Source organism: Narcine bancroftii, unplaced genomic scaffold, assembly GCF_036971445.1.
Source record: "Narcine bancroftii isolate sNarBan1 unplaced genomic scaffold, sNarBan1.hap1 Scaffold_166, whole genome shotgun sequence".
NCBI lineage: Eukaryota > Metazoa > Chordata > Chondrichthyes > Torpediniformes > Narcinidae > Narcine > Narcine bancroftii.
In genome coordinates, this window is record NW_027211901.1 from 2,341,059 (window position 1) to 2,368,852 (window position 27,794).

At 41.1% G+C, this 27,794-nt stretch overlaps 1 protein-coding gene across 2 annotated transcripts; it reads right to left on the reverse strand.

Annotated features, from left to right (window-relative positions):
- Nucleotides 1-542: 542 nt before the first annotated feature.
- On the reverse strand, nucleotides 543-27,794 carry LOC138750567 (microtubule-actin cross-linking factor 1-like). 2 transcript variants are annotated; one of them, XM_069912674.1, is made up of 8 exons: nucleotides 27,424-27,794; nucleotides 16,886-17,095; nucleotides 12,470-12,698; nucleotides 11,939-12,255; nucleotides 11,029-11,196; nucleotides 8,273-8,396; nucleotides 6,672-6,767; nucleotides 543-1,784 (listed from the first exon to the last, which is right to left on the reverse strand). In XM_069912674.1, the coding sequence occupies exons 1-8, from the start codon at nucleotides 27,619-27,621 to the stop codon at nucleotides 1,777-1,779; spliced, it is 1,350 nt and encodes a 449-aa protein (XP_069768775.1). In that variant the 5' UTR covers nucleotides 27,622-27,794; the 3' UTR covers nucleotides 543-1,776. The 2 variants fall into 2 exon arrangements, with proteins under 2 accessions (XP_069768775.1, XP_069768776.1); XM_069912675.1 differs by lacking the exon at nucleotides 6,672-6,767.

Genomic DNA, 27,794 nt, shown 5'->3' on the forward strand with positions numbered 1-27,794 from the left:
GTATACTATGGTCAATTAGAATTTTTTGCATCAATTATATTCAACCCCTGAGAAATTGAAGAGATATGGATTCAGTTTAACAGATTTCTGTTTTAGATGTAGAGAGCAGAAAGTTACTTTTGTACATTCAGTTTGGTCGTGAAAGAAAATTAAGCATTTTTGGGAGGAAATTATAAAATTTTTGAGGGATTTGTTTCAAAGGGATATTTAATGGATCCAAAAATATGTTTGTTGGGTTATGTTAATGTTCCATTTGTTGATTCAAAATGCCTAAACCATATTTGGCTTTGTTAAGATTTGGGTTAGCAGTAGCGAGAAAATATATAGCTGTCACATGGAAGAATATAAACTTGCAAAGATGGCATAACGGATTGCACTCTTGTCTATATTTAGAAAAATTAACATATAATGTAAGTAATTACTCTTTTTTATTTATATGTGGTGTTTATATTTGAAACACATGGCTATAGAAATTAAATCAATGTTGTAATGTTGGCAGACCAATCAGGGAATATTTGATACATTTCTCTAAGGTTTTGGGGGAGGAGAGGTTGTTTTTTTTTTCTTTATTTTGGTTATTTTTTTCTTTTTTTGGTTTTTATTGTATTAGTAAGGGGGAGGGGATGTAGTTTACAGTTATTTTATGTGTATTTGATTTTCTTTATGTAATTTGAGAATATTAAATAAAATCTTTCAAAGAATCGAGTGTGTATGTGTGTGTGTGTGTGGGGCGTGTGCGTCAGGGTTTGTGTGTGTGGGGGTGTGGTAGGAACTGCCGCTGATCCCCGAGTCCTCCCCACTGCCGCCGCTGATCCCCGACCCCTCCCCACTGCTGCCTGACACATCGATTCCTCCAGACGCTCGAGATTCCAGCCGGCTTCTCTGAGCAGGGTGTCACGGTTGATGTAGTGGTTAGGGCAATGCCTTTACATGGCCAGTGGTCAGGACTGGACCTCAGTTTGAATTCTGCGCTGTCTGTCAGAAAGTTCTCCTCCTCGTTGCTATCAAGTGGCTTCTGTGTTCAATCTTGCCTTTGAAAGTTCTTCTGCATTCAGGACAGGTTGTTCCAGATGGCAGATCAGGCTTGGGTTGGTACGGCCTCTCCTCTCATCTTCTTCTATTTCTGCACATCTGCTGGCTTCAAAGGTTGCTGTTCCCTCTCAGATGATGGTTTGCCAGACCTTTCTGTCCATGGTTCATCCACCCTTTGACAGGTCTTGTTTTTCATCCTGCAGGGTGTCTAGCCACCCTCCTCACCAGGCAGGCCTGGTGGGGGAGCCGGTTTAGTCGCCGACCACTCGACCATGCGACAGGTAGTACTGGGTTACATGGTACCAGTAGCACTCAGGCGAGTGACCTGACACAGATCCTTGTTTACTCTTCACTTCATGCAAAAAGGCTCCCAAGTACTCATGTTGACCATGACTGTGGCCAATATGCCTTTGTTGAAGAGCCTCAGGATCCGTACTTCCATTTCAGTTCATCTAATACTAGAAGGGGTGTCCTATAGTTGTTTCCTTGATGCAGAGTTAAAGGCTTTGGTGTGGGTGATGAATGACGTGTACAAAGGTTGGATCTGTTCACTACATTTTTTTGGAGTTGTCGAATTTTTAGGTGTTGGCAGAAATCTCCTTGAACTTTGTTGAGATCCTCCAGGACTGGATGTAGATATACCTGAACATGTTGATTGTGTTTCCAAGTGTGGCTGCCTTATTGACAGTTGGTCCTGCTACCAGCTCGACTTCCAGCACAAGTTGTTGTCCTCCCTTCTGCGCTTCACGAATCTACAAGCAATGGAAACAAAAGTCATTCAAGGGAAGAGATGAACAGAGTTGAGGAAGATCACGCGAAGACGACCAATGGTCTTCAGCTCAAAATCATCTTCACTTTTTCGTAAAGATTCAGAGACAATAGAAACCCATTAATCCCCTATCCCTCTATCCCTCCCCCTTCGTCGACAACTCTTCCTCCCTCTCCCTCCCTCTCCTTCCCCTCTAACTCTCACTCTCTACGAATATCCCTCCCCATCCTCAAAAACTCTCCTTTCCTCTCCCTCTCCTTTTCCCCTCACCCTCTCCCTCTATCACTCCCCTTTCCTCGACAACTCTCCCTCCCTCTACTTTCCTCTCCCTCTCCCCCTCACCCTCTCCCAAAATCCCTCCCCTCAAAAAATTTCCCTCCCTTTCCTCCTCTTTCCCCTCTCCCTCTCCTTCCCCTCTCCCTCTCCTTCTCCTGCCCTCACTCTCTCCCTATATCCCTCCCATTCCTCAAAAACTCTCCTCTCCTTTCCTCTCCCTCTCCTCCTCTTCCCCTCACCCTCTCCCAAAATCCCTATCCCTTCCTCAACAACTCTCCCTCCCTCTCCCTTTCCCCCTCCTTCCCCTCCCTCTCCTTCCCCTCCTCACCCTCACCCCATTACTCCCCCTTCCTCGAAAACTCTCCCTCACTCTCCTTTCCTCTCCCTCTCCTTTCCCTCTCCTCCTCTTCCCCTCACCCTCAGCCTATATCGCTCCCCCTTCCTCACCAACTCTCCCTCTCTCCTTTCCTCTCCCTCTCCATCTCTTATCGCTCTCCTTCTCCTCTTACCATCACACTCTTCCCTATATCCTTCCCCATTCCTCGACAAGTCTCCCTCCCTCTCCATCTCCTTCCTCTCTCCCTCTCTTTCTTCTCACCCTCCCACTATCCCTCCCCTTCCTCGACAACTCTCCCTCCCTCTCCCATTCCTTCCACTTTCCATCTTCTTCTCCTCCCCCACTCTCTCCCTATATCCCTCCCCCTTCCTCGATAACTCTCCCTCCCTCCCTCTCCTTCCCTTCCCCTCACAATCTCCCTATAACCCTCTGCCTTCCTTGACAACTATCCCTCATCCTCTTTCCCTTCTCCTTCTCCTTCCCCTCACCCTCTCCCTATATTCCTTACCCTTCCTCGACAACTCTCCCTCCCTCTTATTTCCTCTTCCTCTCTTTCCCCTATCCATCTACTTCTCCTCTTCCCCACACCCACTTCCCCTATCCCTTCCCTTCTTTGACAACTCTCCCTGCCTCTCCCTCTCCTCTTCCCCTCTAACCCACCCCCTTCTTCGACAAGTCTACCTCCCACTCCATTCTTATCTCTCTCCTTCCCCTCTCTTATGCCCCTCACCCTCTCCCTATATTCCTCCCCATTCCTTTACAACTCTTCCTCCCTATCCTTTTCTCTCCCTCTCCTTCTCCACTTCCTCTCCTTCTCCTCAAACTCTCCCTGTATCCTTCCCCCTTCCTCGACATTTCTTCCTCTCTCCTTCCCCTTTCCCTCTCCTCCTCTTCCACTCACCCTCTCTCCCCCTATCCCACCGCCTTCCTTGACAACTCTCCCTCCCTCTCCTTCCCCACTCTCTCTCTTTTTCCTCTTCCCTTCACCCTCTCACTATATCCCTCCCCCTTCCTCGACAACACTCCCTCCCTCTCTTTTCCTCTCCCTCTCCTTCCCCTCTCCCTCCTCTTCTCCTCTCCCTCCCCTGAGTGAGGTGCTGGATTTGGGAGGGGGGGGAGGTCAAATGCAAGGGAAAGTCTACAATATATCCTTTCTAGCATTGATGGAGAGAAGGATTTTGAGCTGAACGCTCTCTGCACCCTGAAAGAGACAACATGGTGGAGAGGATGGTAAAAAAAAACATCCAGCCTGCTGGACTTCATGATTTGGGGCACTGAGTGTAAAAGTTGGTGAGTCAAGTTACAGCTGTATAAAATTTTGGTTCGCTGCATTTGGAATATTACGTAGTGTTCTGGTCCCTGAATTCACGGAAGGATGTCGAAGATCTTGTAGACCTCTATCACGTCTCCTCTAATCCTTCTACACTCCAGCTCTGCGAACCTTGCCTCATGAGAATTGTTTCCCAATCCAGGCAGCATCCTGGTAAATCTCCTCTGTCCCCTCTCCTTCCTATAATGAGGTGACCAGAACTGAACATAATATTCTAAGTGAGTCATACCAAAGATTTATAGATTTGCAACATGACAACTCTACTCCTGAATTCAAACCACCTATGAAGGAATCTCAGCACACCATAATCCTTCTTCACTCTCCTATCACACTGTGCGGCAACCTTGAGAAATGTGTAGATTTGCAACCCAAGGTTCCTCTGTTCATCCACACTCATAAGTAACTGACCATTAACTCTGGACTCAGCCTTCTGGTTTGTCCTTCCAAAATGCATCAACTCTCAGTTATCTGGATTGAAATCCATCCACCACTTTTCTGCCTAACTCTGCATCCCACCTTCATCATTTTGTAACCTTTAACAGCCTTCATCTCCATCCACAACTCCTCCAAACCAACCTCCGTGACATCCGCAAACTTACTGACCTATCCATCCGCCTCTTCATCCAGGTGACATGAAAATCACAAAGAGCAGGGGTCGCAGAACAGATCCCTGCGGCACCAACCTCCAGGCAGAATACTTTCATTCCACTACGACACTCTGCTTTCTTCCGACATGACAGCTTTTATTTCATGCAGGTAATTTTTCGCTCATCCCATGACTCAGGACTTTCCGAAGGAGTCTCCTGTGACCGACCTTCTCAGACGCCTTGCTAAAATCCTCGTAGACCTCATCTATCACCGTACCCTCATTAATTTCTTTTGTAACCTCCTCCAAAGACTGAGTTAGATTTGTGAGGCCCAAGCTTGCCTTCACAAAGACATGCTGACTATCCTTGAGTAGAGTGTATTTCTCCAGATCTTCATAGATCCCATCCTTAAGAATCCCTTACATTAGTTTACTCACCAATAATGTAAGACTAACCCTAATTCCCAAGATTCTCCCTATTACCTTTTTTAAACAAGGGGACTCTATTTACCATTCTCCAATCCACCCGAGTCGCGCTGCCGTCTATCTCCCTCCTTGCCCACGTGAGTGGTGCTGCTGTCTCACCCCCCCCCCCCCACACATCTGGGTCACGCTGCTGCCTCTCCAACCCACCACCCACCCCTTCACCAAGGGTCGATATCGACCACTTTGGAGACCCCTAATATGTTATTTAAAGTAACTTAATGTCACTTTATTCGATTCAGCAAAGAGTGGGGCAGGGAGGCAAGGTTAGGGGGGCTTTACTAAAGCTCAGCCTGGAGTGGTAGTTAATCCGCCACAGTTGACATGGCGTTGCAGTCGTGCTCCAATCTTCAAATATGCCTGGATGCAGCAGGCATGGATAATTGCCGATGATTTGCCACAACCCATTTTTTATATACTTGTGGATGCATGAAACTATGCACCAGCTTTGATCTTTTTCAAACTTCGAACGTGCGAGGCAGAAGCTTTAATAGTAAGAACCCATTTACTTGTTTCAGATGGTGAAGAGAAGCAACATCCACGTCATTCTGTGCATTTCTAAATGGCACATTGGGGAAGTAGTGAAATCAAATTGCATGAGTGGATGCAATTGCTTTGGATGAGACCTTAAACCACATCCTATATGGTTTTTAAAGAACATACAAGATTCTATCGTACAATAAATTCTGTTCTTTACCCGGCCTCGGGCCTAGTCGGTTCGAGCAGTGAGTCGGAGGAGGCGGAGACCAGAGTTTGGGCAGTGTTCGGAGGTGGAGCGAGTTGAGAGTGACAGGTTTAATTGGTCAAGGCCGATAAAAGGAGGGAAACGCAAAGGAGAGGCCAGCGAGGAGTGGCCCAGTGAGTAGTGGCCTGGTGAAAGAGTGGGGTTTCGAGGCTTTGGCTCGAGAGGGTTCAGCGAGTAGAGGCTGAGGTCGAGTGTATCTAGATCAAGGTAAGACTATATTTTTTTTGTTATTTTCTCTTTCTAAGGTGAGGGGGAAGAGAGAAGGGTTGAGTGTGAGAGCAGTTTGCTCTTTTCAGTGTCAGATGTGAAAGGTCCTGGAGTCTTCGACCTCCTGGACATCCACGATTGCACTAGGTGTACTGAGCTGCAGCATCTCAGGGACCGTGTTAGGGAATTGGAGCTGCAGCTCAATGACCTCGACCTGGTCAGTGAGAGTGAGGCCATCATAGATAGGAGCTATAGCCAGGTGGTCTCAACAGGGCCACAGGAGGATGATCAGTGGGTTCCAGTTAGGAGAGGGGAAAGGGAAGAGACAGATACAGGAGGGGGCACCTGTGACTGAAGCACTCAACAAATGGCACACCTCCTTGAGGAGCATTCAGGCTGGGGAAGGAATCAGTGGCTGTATCTCTGGCACAAGGTCAACCTCTGTTGCCCAAAAGGGTAGGGAAAGGAAGAGGAGGGTAATAGTTATAGGGGATTCGATGGTCAGGATGACAAATTGTGGATTCTGTGGATACGATTAAGGAAACAGATTGGTGCCAGGGTCTGGGATGTAACTTCCTGTGTCATTTCAGAACAAGTTGGAAAGCTGCATGGATGTGAGGGGATTGGAGGGTTATGGACAGGGAGTGGGTAAGTGGGGCTAGAGGAGCCCACTTAAATCGGTGTGGACTCGAGGGGCCGAGATGTCCTGTATCTGGACTGTAATTGTCTCAGCCAAGATTTATCTTGCAATCAACATCATCTGGTCATTCCTGCATTGCTATTAGGGACCAGTTATGTGTGCAAAATAGCAATGTTTCTCAACTAGGTCAACGACCCTGCTTCATCAATCCAGAAATAAAACATTTCCAAAATGGCAGTGGTGAGAAGTGCCAGGTAAAAGTAAACCTTCAAGATCTTCCACTTGGACATTTGTCCGTTCCAACGTCCTCTTCTGCTCTGATGTTTCCTGACGCAAACGCTGGAATCTCTGTTCGATGGTAGCTAAAATGAACACAAGGTTCTGTTACACATACATTTAAAAATGTCTTCAAAGATTTACCATGTTTCCGGTGTTTTCTTCCCAACAAACACATTTTTTTGTTTTGGAGAGAGAACTGTGGGTTTAGTAATATTTAAAGCAATGCAGAACAGAAGATGACGTGAGAAAAGGTGAGCAAGGAATGAAAAAAGTTTGGAGGGAATCAGCGTGAAATAGCAGACAAGTGAAATGAAGAACAGTGAAAAGGAAGGGACATTTGCAAAAGAAAATGGAGAGAGAAAGAGAGGGACAGTTGTGCAACTCTGTTGAAAACATGTTGACTTCAAGGCCTTTTACTCATCGAGAGGAGCAGGTGAAGTGGGGGGGAGCTGGGGCTGGAGAGGAGCAGGAACAACAAAGAATACCCTGCTGAATAGAGAAAACTCTGAGAGCAGCTGCAACCGTTCTCAGCAGAACTGTATCCCGCCCTTCAGGTGCTCAGATGCATGGATCTTCAGTGCCCTCCCAGCACAGCATGAGAAATCCCCTCTCATTGGGGGGTCTTTGAGACATCACAGCCCTAAACACTTCCTTGGCTGCATGTTTGCCAGATGTTCACACTTGGTAAATGGCCGCTGCTTAACCTTCTACCATTTCTACATACCCTCTATTTCTATTAATAACTGATCAACAAGACAAACGGAAAATATAGAATTTCTGAGGTTTAGGAAAGAAAACAAAAATGTATAAAAATAAATGAGCTGATAGAGCATCTGGAAAAAAGAAAAGCAACATTAACATTTCGATGGAGCTCGTGACTTCACTGCCTTGCTGGCATATTTTAACATTTGTTTCCTATTTCCAGTCTTGTTTCTATGATTGGAAGTTGTCTGGTTTCCAATCATTCAATCTTCTCTTTAATTGATGAGCCACGGACAAGTATGCATGACTGGAGCCTGGCTGCTTTATTAAATAATCGCAGAGCATCACTTTCAACGAATTCACTGCAAGAATTCCCATTTGCCGCCATTTTCATTTCCAACGCTCCAAATATGGTTCTCAATTCAGTACCTTTAATGCAACAATTTTATAAGACCCAACACTTCTAAGATGCACCACTCGAGCAGAAATTTCATTCAATAAACACACATTTTGCAATACTATTGCGATTCTGGCCTACAAGTCTGAATCACTGACCACAATTCAGTGGAGAAAGTTCGATTGAACTTTCTTAAATACTTAATTTTATTCAAACATTTAAGTGTGCACAGTTCTTTAGTAAATGGTCATTTTCAGAGCTGTTTATGAAATGATAGCCTATTTATGACGTGCTAGGTAAAGATGATTCAACATTTGAAATCCAATCAATTGCAAGAAATATTTTAGAATGGTTCAAAGAGGTTGGTGGGTCCCCACTGGTAATTTGCACAATTTGAAAATGTCTAATTTACCAGCTGGAAGCATCACTTGTATTTGTTGGAATTAGAGAACCACCTTTTGATCTAAACATCAAATGTTGAAATGGTACCTGTGGTCTTTCGAAGCTGGACTATATTTGGAACAACGTCATTGCTCAAATTCAGCAGGCACTTTGCTGCCTCCTGTAACTTTTCGACACCATCTTCATGTTCAGAAATTTCTCCCTGAAGAACCTGTGATTTCAAAATGACACAATGACTCATTCACAATAAAATTAATATTTATTTCTGTATATCTTAGATTTGCCGATGCCTTGGTTAATTTCGATATTGTCTTTGGGTCAAGGAGATAAACAGCCTGTGAAGGCGATTCTATAAATTATCATAAATACCAACAACTCTCTGGCCTGCTTTGGGGTGAGGAGGCGAACATTTTCAAGGACCCAATAACCACAGGATATTGGAATTTTCTCAAACAACCAGATCAAACTTTCTATTGATCATTACTCATTACTCATTAATGCTTCGAGGTATTTAATACGCCTGATGTTTGAGCATTTTCTGATGCTGTTGAGCTCATCATCTTTATCTTGTCTACATCTCTTGACCGGCCCTGAAGTCCCCTTGCAAACCATCAAGGTCACAAGAAAATATTTAAAAATGTTCTGATGCTTAGATTTACATCAGCATTGATAAAATAATGCTGAAGAACTCATTTGGCTTTTCACCACTAATGGACATAGATTTGGCTGCAGAGGGTTATTCTGCATTATCGTTTTTCTGCCTGTCTACTTTTACTCCAGATGACCCCTCTCCCCAATCCATCATCCTTCAAAGGTAAATATGTGTTCTCCCTCAGCAATCCGACCCGTTTGCAACTCCTATTCTCTCGAGCACTTAATGGCCCACAGCTTTTCTCCATGACCATCAATCCCAGGCCATTATTGCAATAAATGGTCCGATTTTTCTCTGACTGCAAGACCAGAAATGCCCTCCACCTCAATAAAGCAAAACTTTCTGATTTGTCTTTCTGATGCAAATTCCAATTCCTCAAACATCAACTCCAGTCAACATGATGCCATTAGTTTCGTTAATGATAGAGAAGGATAGGTCTGGGACTCGGGTTGAGATTTTAAATTGGAGAAAGGCCAATTTGAGGAAATTAGAAAGGAATGAGAAGGTGTTGACCTGGAAAAGTATGTGCGGGGTGAGTGGAAGACCTACAAAGGTGAAATTTGGAGAGTACAGACTTTGCATGTTCCTGTCAAGATTAGCAGGCTTAGGAATCTGGTTTGGAAGAAGAGAGGTGTGCAGCAGGTATAGACATCACAGAGCAAATGAGGTGCTTGAAGAGTATAGAAAATGCAAGAAAAAACCTCAAGAAAGAAACCAGGAAGGCTATGTGGATGATAATGGGGTAAATTGGATGAGTAAGCTTGCAGGTGTTGTGGACACTAAAGAAGGTTTTCAAAGCTTGCAGAGGGATCAGGACCAGCTGGAAACATGGGCTGAAACATGGAATTTAATGCAGATGTGTGTGAGGTGTTGCATTTTGGAAGGACAAGCCAAGAAAGGACATACATGGTAACCAGTCGGGCAGTGAGGAGTACGATAGAACAGAGGGATCTGGGAATACAGACACCTCATTCTCTGAAAATGGTGTCACATGTGGATAGGGTTGCAAAGAGAACTTTTGGCACATTGACCTTGATCAATCAAAGGATAAAGTCTAATTTTCATTGGTGAGACCCAATTTGGATTATTGTGTGCCGTTTGGATCACCTAACTGCAGGAAGGATGGCAATTGTGCAGAGATTGACTTGGATGTGGCCTGGACGTCAGGAGCAGAGTTGTAGGAAAAGGTTAAACAGGTTATGATTTTATTCCCTGGAGTGTAGAATGAGGGAAGAATTGAGAGAGAGATTTAAAATGATGTGGAGGACAGAGTAAATATAGGTAGGCTTGTTCCACTGAGAGCAAGTGAAATACAAACCAGAGGACATGGGGTAAGGGTGAAGGGGATAAATTTAGGGGGAACATGAGGGAGAACGTCTTCACACAGAGTGAAGAGGTGGGAGAGTGGAACAAGCTGTCCGTTGAAGTGGTGACTGTGGGCTCAATTTTTAATTTGAAAAGAATTTGGACTGGTATATGGATGGGAGAGGTATGGAGGGCTATGGACTAGGTGCGTCAGAGGGCCTCGGCAGAAAAAGGGTTCGGAACAGACAAGAAGGGCCAAAGGGGCCTGTTTCTGTTCTGTAATATTGTAAGGTTCTATGGTTCGAATACTTCTTTGGAATAAATCTATCTCTGCCACTTTGCAAACAAATCTTACCTCCAAATGTGCTCCAAGTCACCACTTTCCTCCCACCTCCCTTCACCTGTTCCTGAAACCCCCATCTATGGAGTTATCGTCTCTGCACCTGATGATCCCATTAATGATTTGCTGAGATTTTTTGCTCTGCTGTTATAATCTTGGAGGTCGTCCAAAATTCTGCCACCATTTCCTTAGTCACCAGGCCCCCATTAAACATGGATAAGGTCTGAGGAAACCCATACTGAAAATAGACACACAATGAGAGCAGAACTGTTTGGCTTCTTTGTTACAGTTTCCAATCTCGCCCCCACCATCTGGAAGCAAATTGGCTGTTGGATCTTCATCAGGCTCCCATTAAAACCTGATCAAGTTGGAATGAATGGAGCTCAACTTCCTATTTCAGGTGCCAAACTTACAACCTCCCATTTGGCCTTAACCACTGTTATTGGATGTGCACATTATCATTATTTCAAAGCATTCATCATTCTACTCGTAAATTAGAATAAGCAACATTACACAGTGATTTATGAAATAACAACTTTAATTTACCATGATATTTTCAAGTTCTTGCTGCAAGATTTCTGGATTAGAGATGGCCTCCAGCTGAACCATTCGTCTTTCTCTTTCTACTCTCTCTAGCCACAAACGCAGCTCATCTGCCTTCTCTTGCCATTGTTCAAATACCTTGGTGCCAAGACGGATTCCAAGTCCAATGCACTATAGAGTGAAAGAAATGAATGAGTATGTGGATTTTTAAAATGTACGATTTTGTGATGCGATCAAATATCGAGTGTCCAATCGATCCAAAATGGGTCAAGCGATACATTACTGGTCCATTACTTATGCCAACTATCATTTTTTTGTTCCCTGCATCAAGTTTTTTGAGGGTCACAAATAAACTGATGGTCAGGAATATATCAGAAGCATTGAAAACCTTCACAAATTTAGTGTGTCAGTGAAGATTAGACAGAAATTCTTTTGGGGCTGGGCTTGTTCCAGCCGAACACTCTGCATTTCTGTTATGCCATTCAAGCCTAACCCTTGGGTTTAGGACATACTGAGACAGCGAGGTGACCTTTGTGGATTGGACACATTACACCATGTTCAGTGACAAATGCACGTGGGAGGCCAGTCTGGAAAATCTTCACCAATTATGATCTGTTCGACATTTGATTTTATTAAAAGGAAATGAGTTCATGACTTATTTTCTGCAGTGGTCTCTGTCCAACTCGAGTGAGTTTGGCCACCAAGAGAGCTCCACAATACTGGAAAGATTTGATCATTGTTCCTGTTCTTCATGGGTATTATTAATCACAGCCGCAAACCTTTTCCAGAGCCACTCTTATAAGACTAAAACTTACACAAGTTGCTCAGTCTATCAAAATGCTCTCATGTTACTGATCTAAAGTAAAATTGGAGTTTAAATGCTATTAGTCAAAAAAAAGGAGATATGTCATACTTCTGATCGAAGTGCGTTGAAGCGAGCATCGGCGCTTTCAACCGTCTCCTCCACACGTTGGCTTATGGCATCAGGATCAATTGGGATCTTGTAGCTTTCAATTGCATTCCTGATTTCAAAGAGAAAGGCAGCATCGAAGAGACTTTTCCAAGATCGTCTGAGGTATCTTAGATCCCCTTTGAGAAACTGAAGATCATTGAAGAGGAATTTCTGCTTCTTAAGTTTGAATGTCAATGACGTGGAGTCAAATTCCTCAGCTTTTATTTTTTGTAGTTCCTTTTCTGAATGAATCATTAATGTTTCGAATTCATCATGATCTGTTTAAAGGAATATAATGGTGAAATAATCAAAATGATCAAATAATACCAGATTATATAGACTTTGACACATTGACAGGATCCTGTAATAATTACAAGTTGGGGTTATTCCAAACCACATGTAGCTTTCAGTTGTCTTACTTAGAATTCTTTTTAACTCTCAGTAAATAGTATTTTATAGTAATCTGGAAAATAAATGAATACTTTCCCTCACCTTTTCGGAACTTCTGCAGTTCTAGATGCAGATCCTCAATCACGTTTAATTGAGAATCTGCACTTGATAAAGCGGATTTGTACTCCTCCATCAAGACATTCAAGTTCTCCTGCAGTGCAACTTCCTCGTCTCGCAAAGGGTCCTGGACATTTTGTTCCAGGAAAGTCTGCGCTGCCTCTATGGCCAAAACCAACTCTTGCTCTTTCTGGGACAACTTTTGGCGATGTTCCTAGAAAAGAAACAATCCTAGGTTCATTTTTATTGCTCCAAGTTGTCTTGGGGGAGGTAAGGTTTCTATTTATTGCATTTGCAATTGAAATAAAATATTCAGGTTTCCCAATTTATTAAAAATCAGGGTACCAATACACTCTTAAATACACACAGGAAATGTACTTCAAGTCCAGAAATCTAAATGGTTTTATGCTTTCGGAGGTTTAATCAACTACCTTGATCTACAATTCTTTGCTTGTGTCAAAGGATGAATCCTGCTGAGATGGAGTAGAATATATTCCATATTTAATTTGACTGACAAGAAAATAAATCCTCTCCTTCAGTATTTGTACACAGTCCCTTCCCTGTCAAACAGACTTACTTTTATTTAAACTTAAGCACATTAAACTTTTGTCATTTGAATGATCTCATCCTTAACTTTCAATTCAGGGATTTAATATTCTTTCATGATGTAAAAGAGAACACGTGAAATCTAACGAGAGGTGACTGTGATCTAGTCAGGAGAATGTGAACTAGTTTGTAACTGTGTAAGAATGCACCCTTCTCACTGAAGTAACTGTGGGGTGGATGTCTATGTATATGAGTGTGTCAACATTTTTAAGAGATGGTGGATCTTCTTGTCTTTTTTCTTCACTGGTATCACTGTTTCCTTCACGCCAGACTTGCACATCTTCGCCCAGTGGTTTGCTATGCCGTAGGCTCCACATTCAGAACCGTATGCGGGGCAATCATTTTGGTCACGGAGGGGTGTTGTCCGCTGCCCTTCCTACAGGTCCTGGGGGTGGCACTTTTCTGATTGTATTTTTTATAGCATCAACCCTTCCTTCTCTTTGCTGTGGGTGGGTCTGCATTGATAGGGATTTCATTTGCGTCCTCGTGGCTTTGAAGACTCTGGCTGTGTCAGAGTCTTTGGCCAATTTCAAGCTATCCTTCCCTAGAAGAGACTTTTGCACTTCAGGATGGGCATATTAGTGGATCAGCTAATCTTTCCTCTATATCCTTCCATCTGCATTTTGCAGCATTAATTTTTGGTGTAGTAAGGACGTTAGTAACAGTCTCATCAGTCTCTTACACAAAACCTTGAAATTCATTGCATTCAAGTCTAGGATTAGAGCTGAGTTCAAGGTGAGAAACAACCTTTGCAAATATCTGCTCTGGATCATTTTTCTCCACCCCGTAAGCTCTCAGCTATTAAATAAGTCACGGCCTGGCTCCCCTGTCCAGACATGTATAGAACTAACCTTCTCCTCGCTGTTGCATTTTTAAAATAGCTTTTCACTGCTAAATTGTACATCTGCTGAAACGTTTTAAACGATTCAACCATGTCTTCAGCCTCCCGTCCATCACTGGGTGAACTGCTGTTGCACCAGCCATTCATTTTCAGGTGTACTTTTTCTCTTCTTCCCCTTCAGATTTCAGTCACTTCCAATCAATTTTATAGTTTTATTCTTGTTCTCTTTACCGACCACTGCCAACATGTTCTGTCTCCGTGTTACCTGGGAGGATTCTTAAATAACTTAAAGATGCAAGATTCAAATAACAGAAGGGAGTTTACTTACTGATGCCTTCCACCATCTCAGGAAACTGTTCACACTCATACTCATGTATAGGTGCCCCCCAGTAGTGCACGACGGTTACCACAGTGAGAAGGGTGTGTATTCCTAGGAAGTTACAAAAGAGTTCACATGATCCTGACGAGATAACACACCCTTCTCACTGTCGTAAATGTCGTGCACCAATGTGGGGTGCATGTCTATTTGAGTATGAACATTTCCTGGCATGGTGGAAGGCATCAATAAGTAAAATCTCTTCTGCTATTTGAATCTTGCATCTCTAAGAAGATGCAAGATTCAAATAGCAGAAGAGATTTTACTTCTGCTATTTAAGAAGCCTCCCACACAGAGACATAACGGTGACTTTATTGTATTGATCTTTACCATTTTGTTCAACATCCTTTGGACTTTACAAGACTTTATTCAAGTCGCCTTATTCCAAAACAAACCAGGCTGTCAAGCACACACAGGGCAATAATTTGCATACATGTTAAGCAATGCTTTACGAAAAGAAGATAACATCAATTGGTAAATGTTTAAAGATCTTTGCTCTTTTTTAACGATGAAAATCTGACTTGAGCACTGCATATTAAGGAATGACAAACGTGAAAATCTATCCCCATTTGAGTGAAAACATTCTGGGTAATTATCATTTTCACATTAGTGATTCAAGATGCAGGTGTCCCTGCCAGGGCCCAAACTGAACGAACGGCAATATCTTTCCCAGTTAGAAGGGAGAGGAGTGTAGAGGGGAATCAGCAGGTAGTAATGTTCCTATGGACCTAATGCACGTCCCTCTCCATGTCAGAAGGCTCCTCTTTGGACATATTCTTGGAGTCGAGTAGATGTCGTTCACTCCGTTGATAGAATACAGGACTACCTCAGTGGAGAGAATGAATGGAGGGCTAATCAAGCCAACTGCTTTGCTCTGCTGTTGAGGTCCTTGGGCCCTTTGGGAATTGTGCTCATCCAGTCAAGTGCGGAGCAAAGGTTCGCCACCTACTGCTTGACAGGTAGCCTCTGATCTGTTTTAGTTATCACAGTACTCAAAGTGGCTGGTCCATGTTAGGACCACAGTGAGAAGGAGACCTGGAGTCATGTGACAAAACCCAATTGAAGTACCATTATGCAGGTTATTGGTGAACAATGCCACTTTATGTCACAGTGTGTGCGACACACTTTCCATCGGGCAGCTGATTAAATAAAGTATGGCTTTGTCCTGCTTTTGGTAGATGGACCAGATACCTGAAGAATTTGCCACTTTGTCAGAAGGATGTCAGTGGATCAACTGTGACAATAGGTGCAAAAAAATCTAGACTGAACTTCTCCAGTACTTCGAATGTGATGGAGTCTGGTCCTATTTGTCTGCTGCACTTGGTGTTCCTAAGTAAATCAAATAGGGTGAAAGTGATTTCTGTGATGGTGTCGGAAGAACCTAATGGAACATGCTAGAATGTGTCTTAACCCCAACATTGTTATTCAGAAGCTGAGGCCTACCACCACTGAGAATGAGGAGACCCTTGGTCCCTCTTTTCCTGTTTACTGTTCATGACCCAGCCGGAAGGACGACAGAGCTCAAATTTCATCAGCGGTTAATTCTGTCTTTGGAATGTTATTTTTTTTTCTGCATTGCCTGCCCACTGTCCAGTGTTGTAAGATTATCAGTCTGGCACCTCATGTGCATCTGCATTCCCTATTAAACCATGGTGATGACTTGTCTTGGTTGTAATGGGAGAACTAACGATGGTAAGTAACACTTTCCTGCTGCAAATGTTAAAGGCCCATCGTACCTTTTGGCCACTGTGATTCCAGCTGTCAATTTATTCTGAATCTATCCCATTTAGCACAATGGTGCTACCACACATCAGAATTGAGGGAGCCCCTGGAGAAACATGGGATGAATCTTTCTGCTCCTGCTGTCACCAACAGTTGCCTCAACAACAGGAAAATTGTGGTAGTGAGGGGGTGTAGCCTTACTCACTCTCTTTTCCAAACCAATCCCTAGATCTGCACAAGGATCTGGCCTGGTTGAGTGGACGAACAGTGACGTTGCTACGCCAGAATTCATTCCGGTGGTGTATGCTTCCTCAACCCTTTTTGGTTGTGAATAGCTTGCATGGCCCATTCAATGGGTTATAAAGAGTTAATCACATGAGTGGGTGCTGGAGTTATCAAAATAGGGGAGGAGGTTCTTCCCTTTACAACATCAAGATCCACATTATCTGAGAATACAGCATTACTGAGGTGAAGAGTTTTTGTTAAGAAGCTGCCATGGTGAGATTGTTAGTGAAGGGCCTCTGTGACCATCGTCAATCACTGCCCCTTCATTAGTGAGTTAATCATATTCCCGTCATCTCTCATCACTTGCGTGACTGGGCCAGAGCAAAGAACAGAAAGTAGGACTGAGTTAGAAAGAGGATCTGCTAGATCTTTGAATAGGATTGGGAGAAGATCGTCAAAATTCAATTCAACATTATTTGGAAATTGTGTTAGTCATTATTTAAATGAAATTTAGTCAGTCGCCTTTCATCAAATCTGTACTGATCAGAGGTTCTGATGAAAAGTCCAATCCAAAATATTTTTACAATTGTTCGAATATACACTTATCCAAAACACCTGGAAGTGTTCATACCTTCAGGCCTTGCTGGTGGTCATTCAGTCTTTCGCCCATCTCAGCAAATGACCCCATCGCATCGTCCTCTTCCTCCATCTGGAAACCATCACCTAATGCGTAGAATTCGTCTTCGGTGATATGAACTCCATAGTGACCCTCGACTGCCAACCATTTCAGAAGATCACCTACTGTCTTCTTATGTTTTTGTAGGTGACCTTCTGTTGTTTCCTACAAATTGCAAAATCCTGTTAGTTTGAAGACGTGTTGTACTTTCCTGGCAGCAATTCCATATTCCCTCATCTATTTGCAAACCCTTGGGATTGAGGAGGATGTGAAACCACTTGAGTGGAAGATGCCTGTTTATAAACAGGGGCCATTCCACACCATTTCATCGGAATATGCACATGGGCAACACGTGGTCTTGCCCAGTCTTGGATCAATACGAAAAGGATGGAAAATACTAAAGACCAGCCTCCTATACACACACACGGGCATCGACGGAATTCCGCTTCATCATTTCCCTGCTCATGTCTCCCTAACACTGCCTTCATTTCTCGGGTCCCTTCGTCTAATCCCTCCCCTTTCATTTCAAAGGCCTTCGCTGCGTCTAAAGCAACTGCTACTGTTGGCGCTTTACTCCCTTCTACTGCATGAATTAAGTTAATAAATTTACAAATATTGTCTGTTGTGCGTCTTTTTTTAATAAATCCAGTTTGGTCTAGATTTACCATTTTAGGTACATAATCTGCTAATCTGTTTGCTAATAGTTTAGCTATTATCCTATAATCTGTGTTAAGTAATGATATTGGTCTATATGATGCTGGTGCGAGTGGATCTTTCCCTTGCTTTGGTATTACTGTAATTATTGCTGTTTTACATGAATCTGTTAAGCTTTGTGTTTTGTCAATCTGGTTGATTACTTCCAGGAGGGGAGGAATTAATAAATCTTTAAATGTTTTATAGAATTCTATTGGGAATCCATCCTCTCCTGGTGTTTTATTATTTGGTAGTTTTTTTTTTATTATCTCTTGTATTTCTACTATTTCAAATGGTTCTGTTAATTTAATTTATTCCTCTATTTGTGATTTTGTTAGTTCAATTTTAGTTAAAAATTCATCTATTTTGCCTTCTTTCCCTTCGTTTTTAGTTTGGTATAATTGTTCATAGAATTCTCTAAAGTTTTCATTGATCTCCGTTGGATTATATGTGATTTGTTTGTCTTTTTTCCTTGATGCCAATACCATTTTCTTAGCTTGTTCTGTCTTAAGCTGCTATGCTAGAATTTTGTGCGTTTTTTCCCTTAGTTCATAATATTTCTGTTTTGTCTTCATTATGTTCTTCTCCACCTTATATGTTTGTAGTGTTTCATATTTTATTTTTTGATCTGCCAATTCTCTTCTTTTAGTTGTATCTTCCTTCATTGCTAATTCTTTTTCTATATTTACTATTTCCCTTTCCAACTGCTCTGTTTCCTGATTATAGTCCTTCTTCATCTTGGTTACATAACTTATTATTTGCCCTCTAATGAACGCTTTCATTGCATCCCATAGTATAAACTTATCTTTCACTGATTCCGTATTTATTTCAAAGTACATTTTAATTTGTCTTTCAATGAATTCTCTAAAATCCTGCCTTTTAAGTAGCATGGAGTTTAATTTCCATCTATACATTCTTGGAGGGATGTCCTCTAACTCTGTTGTCAATATCAAGGGTGAATGGTCCGATAATATTCTAGCTTTATATTCTGTTTTTCTTACTCTATCTTGCTTACGAGCTGATAACAGAAATAGGTCTATTCTTGAGTATGTTTTATGTCTACCCGAATAATATGAATATTCCTTTTCCTTTGGGTGTTGTTTCCTCCATATATCCAAAAGTTGCATTTCTTGCATCGATTTAATTATAAATTTGGTTACTTTGTTCTTTCTGTTAATTTTTTTCCCAGTTTTATCCATATTTGAATCCAAATTAAGGTTGAAATCCCCTCCTATTAATATGTTCCCTTGCGTATCTGCTATCTTCAAAAAAATATCTTGCATAAACTTTTGATCTTCTTCGTTAGGTGAATATACATTGAGTAGATACCAAAACTCCAAATATATCTGACATTTTATCATTACATATCTCCCTGCTGGATCTATTATTTCCTCTTCTATTTTAATTGGTACATTTTTACTGATTAATATAGCTACTCCTCTTGCTTTTGAATTATACGACGCTGCTGTTACATGTCCTACCCAATCTCTCTTTAATTTCTTGTGCTCCAATTCAGTTAAATGTGTTTCTTGCACAAATGTTATATCAATTTTTTCTTTTTTCAGTAAATTTAGCAGTTTCTTCCTTTTGATTTGGTTATGTATTCCGTTAATATTTAAAGTCATATAGTTCAATGTAGCCATTTCAAACTTTGTTTATCTTCCCTTTCCGTTTCTCCATCATCACCTTTCCTTCTTATCCATTTCTGTTTTCTTGTTTTGAACACTTTATAAGACAACATTTCTAAAACATCAAACATTTTCCTTATTCTCCTATTTAAAACTTCTTTAACCCCATTCTCCCCTCCCCCTCCTGAGTTGCCCTTTATCTCATGTTGGGCAAACACATCTCCCCTCTCCATTTGGATTTGCGAATTCACTCGCAAATGTCAACTGATTTTGCAGTGACCGTAACTCATCCCCACCCAGCCCCCCCCGGAAAAGATTTCAATTTTCATATGTAACAAAGGTCACTCTTTTAATTCCCTCCTTATTCCCTCTATTCCCTTTCATTCCCTTATTAATTCTTATCTATACTCTATATATTTTCCTCTAAATACGTATACATTCATGTATACACACACATACATACACATCTACATATATATATATATATATTTTTATATATATAATATATACATACATATACCCATATACACACATACATATAGTTCGTGGTCATTTTTACTCTCATTACATGTCTTCATCTCTCTGCTTGTTTTGTAGTTGTTCTGCAAATTTTCGTGCTTCCTCTGGATCCGAGAATAGTCTGTTTTGTTGCCCTGGAATAACTATTTTAAGTACCGCTGGGTACTTTAACATAAATTTATATCCTTTTTTCCATAAGATCGTTTTTGCTGTATTGAACTCCTTCCTCTTCTTCAGGAGATCAAAACTTATGTCTGGATAGAAAAAAAATTTTTGACCTTTGTATTCCAGTGGCTTTTTGTCTTCTCTTATTTTCTTCATTGCTTTCTCCAATATATTTTCTCTTGTATATCTTAAAAATTTTACTAAAATGGATCTTGGTTTTTGCTGCGGTTGTGGTTTCGGGGCTAATGTTCTATGTGCCCTCTCTATTTCAATTTCTTCCTGTAATTCTGGTCTTCCTAGGACCCTGGGGATCCAATCTTTTATAAATTCTCTCATATTCTTGCCTTCTTCATCTTCCTTAAGGCCCACAATCTTTATATTATTTCTTCTAATGTAGTTTTCCATTATATCTGTCTTCTGAGCTTACAGCTCATGTGCCTCTTTAACTTTTTTATTAGATTCTTCTAATTTCCCTTTTGTCCTTTACTTCCATTTCTACGATTATTTCTCGTTCTTCCACATTCTCCACTCTTTTTCCTATCTCTGATATGACCATTTCTATTTTATTCATTTTTTCTTCTGCATTCTTAATTCTTCTTTTTATCTCATTAAATTCTTGTAATTGCCATTCTTTCACTGATTCCATATATTCTTTGAAAAAAGATACATCCATTGTCTTGCCTTTCTCTTCTTCTTCCACTTCTTTCTGTTCTTCTTTTTCTTCTTCCTCTGGATTGACCATCTGTTGTTTCCTTGTTTTCTTTTTACCATCTTCTTTCTTGTTGTCGTTATTGTCTCTGTTCTGCACCAGCTGCTGTGCTGCAGGTGTCTCTCTCAGCTGTGGAGATGGACTCCGCAGCTGTTTCCCCCTCCCGTCAGTGTGTTTTTTTTCTTGCGCGGTTGCGCACTTTTACTCGGCTCTGCGAGCCATTTTTGTAGTCCCGAGCCCGGGACTTCCACTGACCTGAGGGAGCGGGCTTCTCTCTCCGCGGCAGGCCTCCTCGGACAGGTAAGGCCTTCACCTTCTTCTTCCGACGTTTTTTCTTCTTCTCTTCTTCCCGTTGTTTTCGACTTTTCTCTCTTCGCTGCCATTTTCTTCTCACCTTTATTTTTACTTTGTTTTAAATTTTAATCTTGTACCTTTGTGTTTTGTGCATTTTTTAACTTTTCCGGAGAGGGCTGGAATTCCCTGACCGGCCACTACTCCATCATGTGACTCCCCCAACTGGATCATCTTCAGCTGTCATCATTTTCTTAGTCACAGACCTAGTTACCGCACATGCAGGATATATCTCACCATCCTCTCTAACCACATCCTTACTAGGCCAATTTGTCAATCTTAAAACTGACCCAACTTTATTCCCCAGCAAAAACGAGACACCTTGCATGGGTAACTCCTACTACAACAGTTCCTTTGACTAATTCTGAATTTAGCACAACCTTGTGAAGCAATATTGACCCTACCTCATCTCCAACACCTTTAATCAAAGTTGTCTCCTCTGTGTCTGTCCTTTGATCCACAGTTAAAACGGTTTCTAACAACAATGACTGAGCAGCCTCAGTATCTCTAAGAATGTTAACTGGAACCTGTGGTTCTCCCTCCTTTATTGAGACAAAGCCCTCTGACACAAAAGGCTTGAAAACATCCATGACCTACTGATCAGGTTATGCACCTCTGCTCTCCTTAAATTCCACTGTTTCTGTATACATGGTTCTGGTTAAACCTGTTTTTACCTTTTCTGTTTCAAGACTAGACAGTCACACGACCAGCTTTCTTACACAAATGGCATATAAATACAGAAGTTCTGTCCTTTCCTACCTTTCCTTCATCTTTTTACTGAACATTTTCTCCAGACTTTATTTCAGCCCTACTATCCTGCTCCATCCTAACCTTATGAACAGGTTTATTAATCTGGTCCACATGAGCTCTCTGAAAATGCCTATTATTCTGGAATGTCCTTTTGTGAGTCTTCCTCAACAAATTTTCCTTCACATGTAATATTTCACTATTATAATCCTCTACGTTTGTACTTTTCTCATCCAATGTTTAACTTCAACAATTTTCAATGCCTCAGAAATAGCCATCAGTTCCTATTTTCTCACCTTCTGCAGTTCTGCAGGTGATGGTTGTAACAAAAATGTATCAACATCCATTGCTGCAGTTTTTCCAGACACAAGCTTTCTGTTAGCTTGTAAAAATAGCCTGCAAAAACATCCCAATCAACTAATAAATCATGAAACTGCAATGTTCAAATCCTAAAGGATGAGCCCCCATAAAATGTTACGGAGTCCAGATGACCCCAAAAACCAGTAGCAATAGATATGCACGACAACACAGGGTTATTTAAACAAAAGTAGTTTAGAATTTTATTTGAACATGAAAACAGAATTGAACTTTAACTTATTACTTAACCTACCTAACCCACTTAATCCGCCCTCAAATACTAAGTGCAGGTGAGTGTAATGTGTATTGAAGATTAGAAAAGTTCTTTGGATCACAGTCCAATCTCACTGGTTGCAGGCAATTCTTGCAACAGTGCTCATACATTAGCATTAACAAAGTTCACCAAGCTTTGGTGTTTAACAGACAAATGGTTACCACTCAGAAGGGCTCTTGCTGGTTTTCAGAGAGAGAGATTCCATTTCCAGAGCATCTGCAACTGATTTCTTCTTAATTAGTCTTTCTGACAGAACTTGCCCCCTTCAGGGTTCTCCGGATGATCCTTTTTCTTTCAGGCCATCTTTCAGACCACCAGTCTTCTCCTTTGACCAGGCAGCCTTCCAAAGTTTGGCAGCTTGTCCCTCTGGAACAGATTTCTCTGACTCCTTCTCTCTCACTCCCTCCCTCTCTGAGAGCAAAGCTGTTCTAACTCTGCCTGCTAACGCCACATGCTCTCCTAGGCAAGCTGTATGTGGATACTTTGTTGCTCCTTTGCAAAAAGCAGGATGCAATAATCCTGCTAAAATTCTGGCTTTTCAAATGTGTGTGTGTGGAAGCTGCTCGAGTAATTCATTCCAAGCTACCTCTAAAACTCTTGTCACACTGCACATTCAGAGATCTGAGAAGAACCCTTGGCCGAGCCAACTTTGCTTGAAAGTAAACAACAATCACTAGCGATCTGTGGTCGTCTCAGCCTTCCTTAAGATAGGTTGCAGACACCACCTTATCAATTAGTGCATTGGATCAGGTAGTGCCGGAAATACACAGAGAAGCCGCTGTGTGGAGATTTCACAGAAATACAGTTTAGAAGCAGGAAAGGATCAGATGTTATTGAACAACAATGAAAGGAACTATTAGCATGTGGTCTACAAAGTAACCTTCTTTTTGTATACTTTATTTAAAATCAAATTCAAAATCCACAATAAAATACATCATATTAACATACAAAAATTTCCCCCATATATACCCCCCTCCCACCCCCTCTCTTAGCTCCCTCCCATCCTCTACAACCTCAAACTAAAGAAACAAACCATCATAGTCGGGTTTGATGTCACCAATCAACCATGACATATTTAGACCCATACATTTCACAGAGGGACCCGCACATTAACAAAAATGGTAGACGGATGGCGTAAATTGTAAGTTATCTTTTCCAATGGAATACATGATTGCAATTCCATGTCCCATCTCTGAATACTTAATTCAATTTCATCTTTCCAGGTTATAGCTTTACATTTTCTCGCTACTGCCTATTCCAACTGAATAAATGCAATTTGAAATGTACCCAATTTCATTTCCAAACTCCATTTTACTTCATATGTCCCAATAAAAATTCCATAATTCCATTCAGAAAGGGTTTCACCTGATCACCTAACCATACTGAATGTAAAAAAGACCCTATCTATTCCCCACATTGAAAACACATATCCAAAGAGATAAATCTATACCTCTTCAACTTCTCAGGTGTTAAGTAAAGTTGATGAATAAAATTATAATGAACGAATCTTTATCTTACGTTTACTGGCTTAGTCACACTGTCCTCACATAATGTCATCCAATCATCCTGAGAAATTAAAACCGACAGATCCTTCTTCCTTTTACTTCTCACTTTATAAATATCCGACTTAGGCATCTTATTTTGTAATAAAGCATACATTTGTGTAATCAATCCCCTTTCCCCTCCTTCAATAATTGAACATTCAAATCTCTTCCTTCGAGGTAATCTCAAACTGTGTCCAAAATTATCTAGTAACAAAGTTGGTAACTAAGCATGGACCTGATCCATATTTTTCATTCCATCATTGATATGAAACAAAATTTCCAGCTTCATAACAATCTTCGGCCAAGATAATACCTTTCTTTTCCCAAATATTCAGGAATACGTGATTTATTTTTATACAAAGCTTATTTTAATACAAAGGGTTTTAGCCGAAATTTTGCCCTCAGCACCAATAGCAACGTTGGTCCGATACCATATTTCCATGAAACGTTTTAACACCGGTAAAGGATAATTTTGGAAAAGTTGAGCATTCCATTTATAAATAAACTGTATCATTCTTTGTTCATGAAGCTGAGCCATTTGGATTTTAGCCCAACGTAAAGATTGTTGTGATCCAACCATTCTATTAATAAACTTGAATTGTGCCGCTTCATAATAATCCTGAAAATGTGGTAATTATAAAACTCCAAGTCAATTTTTGTATAGATACTCTTGCCAATTTACCTTTTCATAATAAAGATCTTCCCAGCACATGGAAATCCTTAAAACCTTTTAGGAATCCCACATGTAATTGATTGACAAAAATACTGAATACGGGGGAAAACATTCATTTTAAAACACTGTCGTGATGGACACAACCAAGAAAGACTCAGCCACCACATTGAAAGCCATTAATGACGTTTTTATTCAAATTCAGCCCGCGCCCGCTTAAGGGCAGCCTAAGCTCAGTCACCTCGTGCATTGTGATATCAGAATCGCTGCCCCAGGCGTGCGCTGGGCAGGTGACTTGAGGCAGGGAGAAAACCTTGACAGCGCCATCTTCCCATGGCTGCTCCGCCATGTGGCGTTATACACCATGGGAGACTGCGCCGCCACATCGCCCTATTAAAGTTATCAGTAAATCTTTCCACCTATTTAAATCTAATTTAATTTTATGCTATAATAGTCTATAATTCAACTCATATAAATGATTATAATTATCATCTACATTTATCCCAAAATACTTAATTTTATCCAACCGCTTAAATGTAACAATATCTGCAGTTTGCAAAATCCATTCTTGTCAAAGGCATCATTTCACTCTTATCCCAATTAACCTTATATCCTGATAATGCACCACACTGTTCCAACCTTGCATGTAACCTTCCTAACGACTGCGTAGGATTTGTTAAATATATCAAAGCATCATCGGCAAATAAATTCATTTTATACTCTTCCTCATTCGCCTTAATATCTTTAATATCACTATCTTGTCTAATCATTCGCGCTAACGGTTCAATAACCAAAGCAAATAAAGCCGGTGACAAAGGACACCCTGTCAAGTTGATCTAGATAATATAAAGGAAGAAGATACTTGTCCATTTGTCACCACTCTAGCCAATGGATTTTTATATAAGGCCTTCACCCAACCAATAAAGAGTGGCCCAAATTTAAATTTTTCCAATACCTTAAACAAAAATCCCCATTTTACTCTGTCTGCAAGGTAACCTTGATTAGAGAGAGGCATTAGATTAGATGTATTTTTTAGATTTAATTTTTCGAGTTGTTTTCTTTTTCTTTTTATTCTTTTGTTTTGTACAATTTATTTCAATAAATGGGTTCACCATATAGATTATTTCTTATTACATTACAACTCCGATTATCTGAAAGGGCTGTGACCAACCGGCTGCTGCCGAGAGGCCGCTCTCCTGGACGACGGCAGGACAAGGGATTCTTCCAACCACTTGCTGGGAGTGAGTGGTGTGCAGTTTGATGGGAGAGTTGGAGAGAAAAGTCAATAGGGGAAGGTAAAGAAGGAATAGAAAAAGAGAGGGGAGGGAGTTACCTGAAACGAGAACAATCGATGTTCTAATTTCACGTGCAATAATTTTTTTTTCAACCTGAGAGGTTAGTTTGTCTCTGAAAAATATTTCAGATAAATGCAGATTCCTGATTTGTTTTGGATATCTTCATTTATTTGAATTTTTGTAAACTTTTGGATAAATGAGGATTTCAGCGAATCTGATTTTGGATGATTGGAGTTGGAGTGTAATTGTTTTGGAGGTTAACAAGTCATCCTGAATGTAGTTTCATTAACTTTGTTTTCTTCGCGTGTCCTTACTCGTAATGGAATGAATTGTCACGTGGTTTTCAGATTTCTGTATGTATGCTTATATGTTAAACTCAATAAAAACATTTTACCAAGAACAAGCATGTGGTCTTGCAGGTAAAAGTCACAGTTAAAACTTAATGACTATTTTCAAATCCACTGCAAAGCATTATCTTCATCATGTGAACCATGGCAGTGAACAGAACAAAAGTATCTGGAAAAAGCAAGGCAAAACACCTTTCAGGATTGGCCCAATGAACATTGGTTCAAGGGTTGCTGAAGGCATTGCAACTGAACACATGGCACAGGGTCAATCCCCAGAGACATTCAGATTTTACACCTATACACTCAAGGCTGAGGTTTCTGACTTGAATTTGATGAAAGGCAAACCACAGATTCTTGGTGCATCTTTACGAAGAACACTCTTGTTTTGATTTCAGCCAGAAAACCAGGACTCCAGTCTTTCATCAGTCTTTCTTCCAGGGCAGAAACCAAAGGAAAGGGCACATTCTTCTGGGGGTCCTTGGTTAATATTTACTCTTAAATCACCATGGCAGAAACACAGAACATAGAACACTGCAGCATAGTACAGGCCCTTCAGCCCTTGATGTTGTGCCAACCCATATATTCCTTCCTAAAAAAAGCACTAAACTCTCCCTACTCCAAAACAATAAAGAGAATTTAATTCCTGCCTTTGACAGCCAATTATTCCCAGAAGAAATATTAAAAATAATTATACTTCAAATGTAACAACAGAAAATGTTGGAAATAGTCAGCAGGTTGGTCACCTCCTGACTTGCTGGGAGTTTCCAGCCTTTTCTGTTCTTATTGAAATATCCAGTAATTCCAGTTTTATCATTTACACTTTAAACCTTGGGGATCCTTTGTGCTGTGAAAGGAAAGAGAATGTTTTTCATTTTAATTTACAAAAATAAGACTATCTGGACCCATTTATTAAGTAGGAATGTATAAATTCCAAGTAGGATTCACTTGTTGATGACCTTGTTTAAGTTTCAGAATAAATGAAGCACCCAATCTGTAGATGCTTTGGAAAAAGATAAGACAAAGCGTAACTGATTTACCAACACTGAATTGGAGATAATTAGCTGCGAAACACCAAGCTCTCCTTATAGGATGAGTGTCTGATGTTTACGTGAGTAATGAACCTTGTGCACACAGTACAACTTATGTTCATTTCGACATTGCCTCATAGAAGGTTTCACACGTGACCGAGAGTACCTGCTGCGTGTTTTCTTCCCTGCGGTCGACATTGAAGTCTGACGATTCCTCCGCAGCAACTCGGGAATGAAACCACCTGCCTCTGATCTTCTTGCAGCAGTTGCACGTCATTCTTTTCCGAGGAGTGAGGGATCTCCTACTCTGCTCCTCTTCCCCAGCCACTCGTGCCACTCGTAGACAGCACAAGGCATTGCCCATTCTCCTGCAAGTCACACGCGAGGTGTTTCCAGTGACGTGTGATGTAGTAATTCAAATACGTCACCACCGTGAGCCTCACTTGGCCAAAAAGCCCTGGTATTCGGCAAAGACTGTGCCACGCGCTCGCACCACGTTCAACCCTCACAATGAACACGACTGCAGTCTCAGCAACT

Bases quoted from the DNA above. Each gene is read 5' to 3' on its own strand.
- LOC138750567 (XM_069912674.1), bottom strand. From the start codon at position 27,621: ATGGGCAATGCCTTGTGCTGTCTACGAGTGGCACGAGTGGCTGGGGAA. The intron at 17,096-27,423 runs GTACTCTCGGTC...TGCAATTTGTAG, and splicing joins GGGAAGAAAACACGCAGCAG to GAAACAACAGAAGGTCACCT. The intron at 12,256-12,469 runs GTGAGGGAAAGT...TCCTTTAAACAG, and splicing joins ACTGCAGAAGTTCCGAAAAG to ATCATGATGAATTCGAAACA.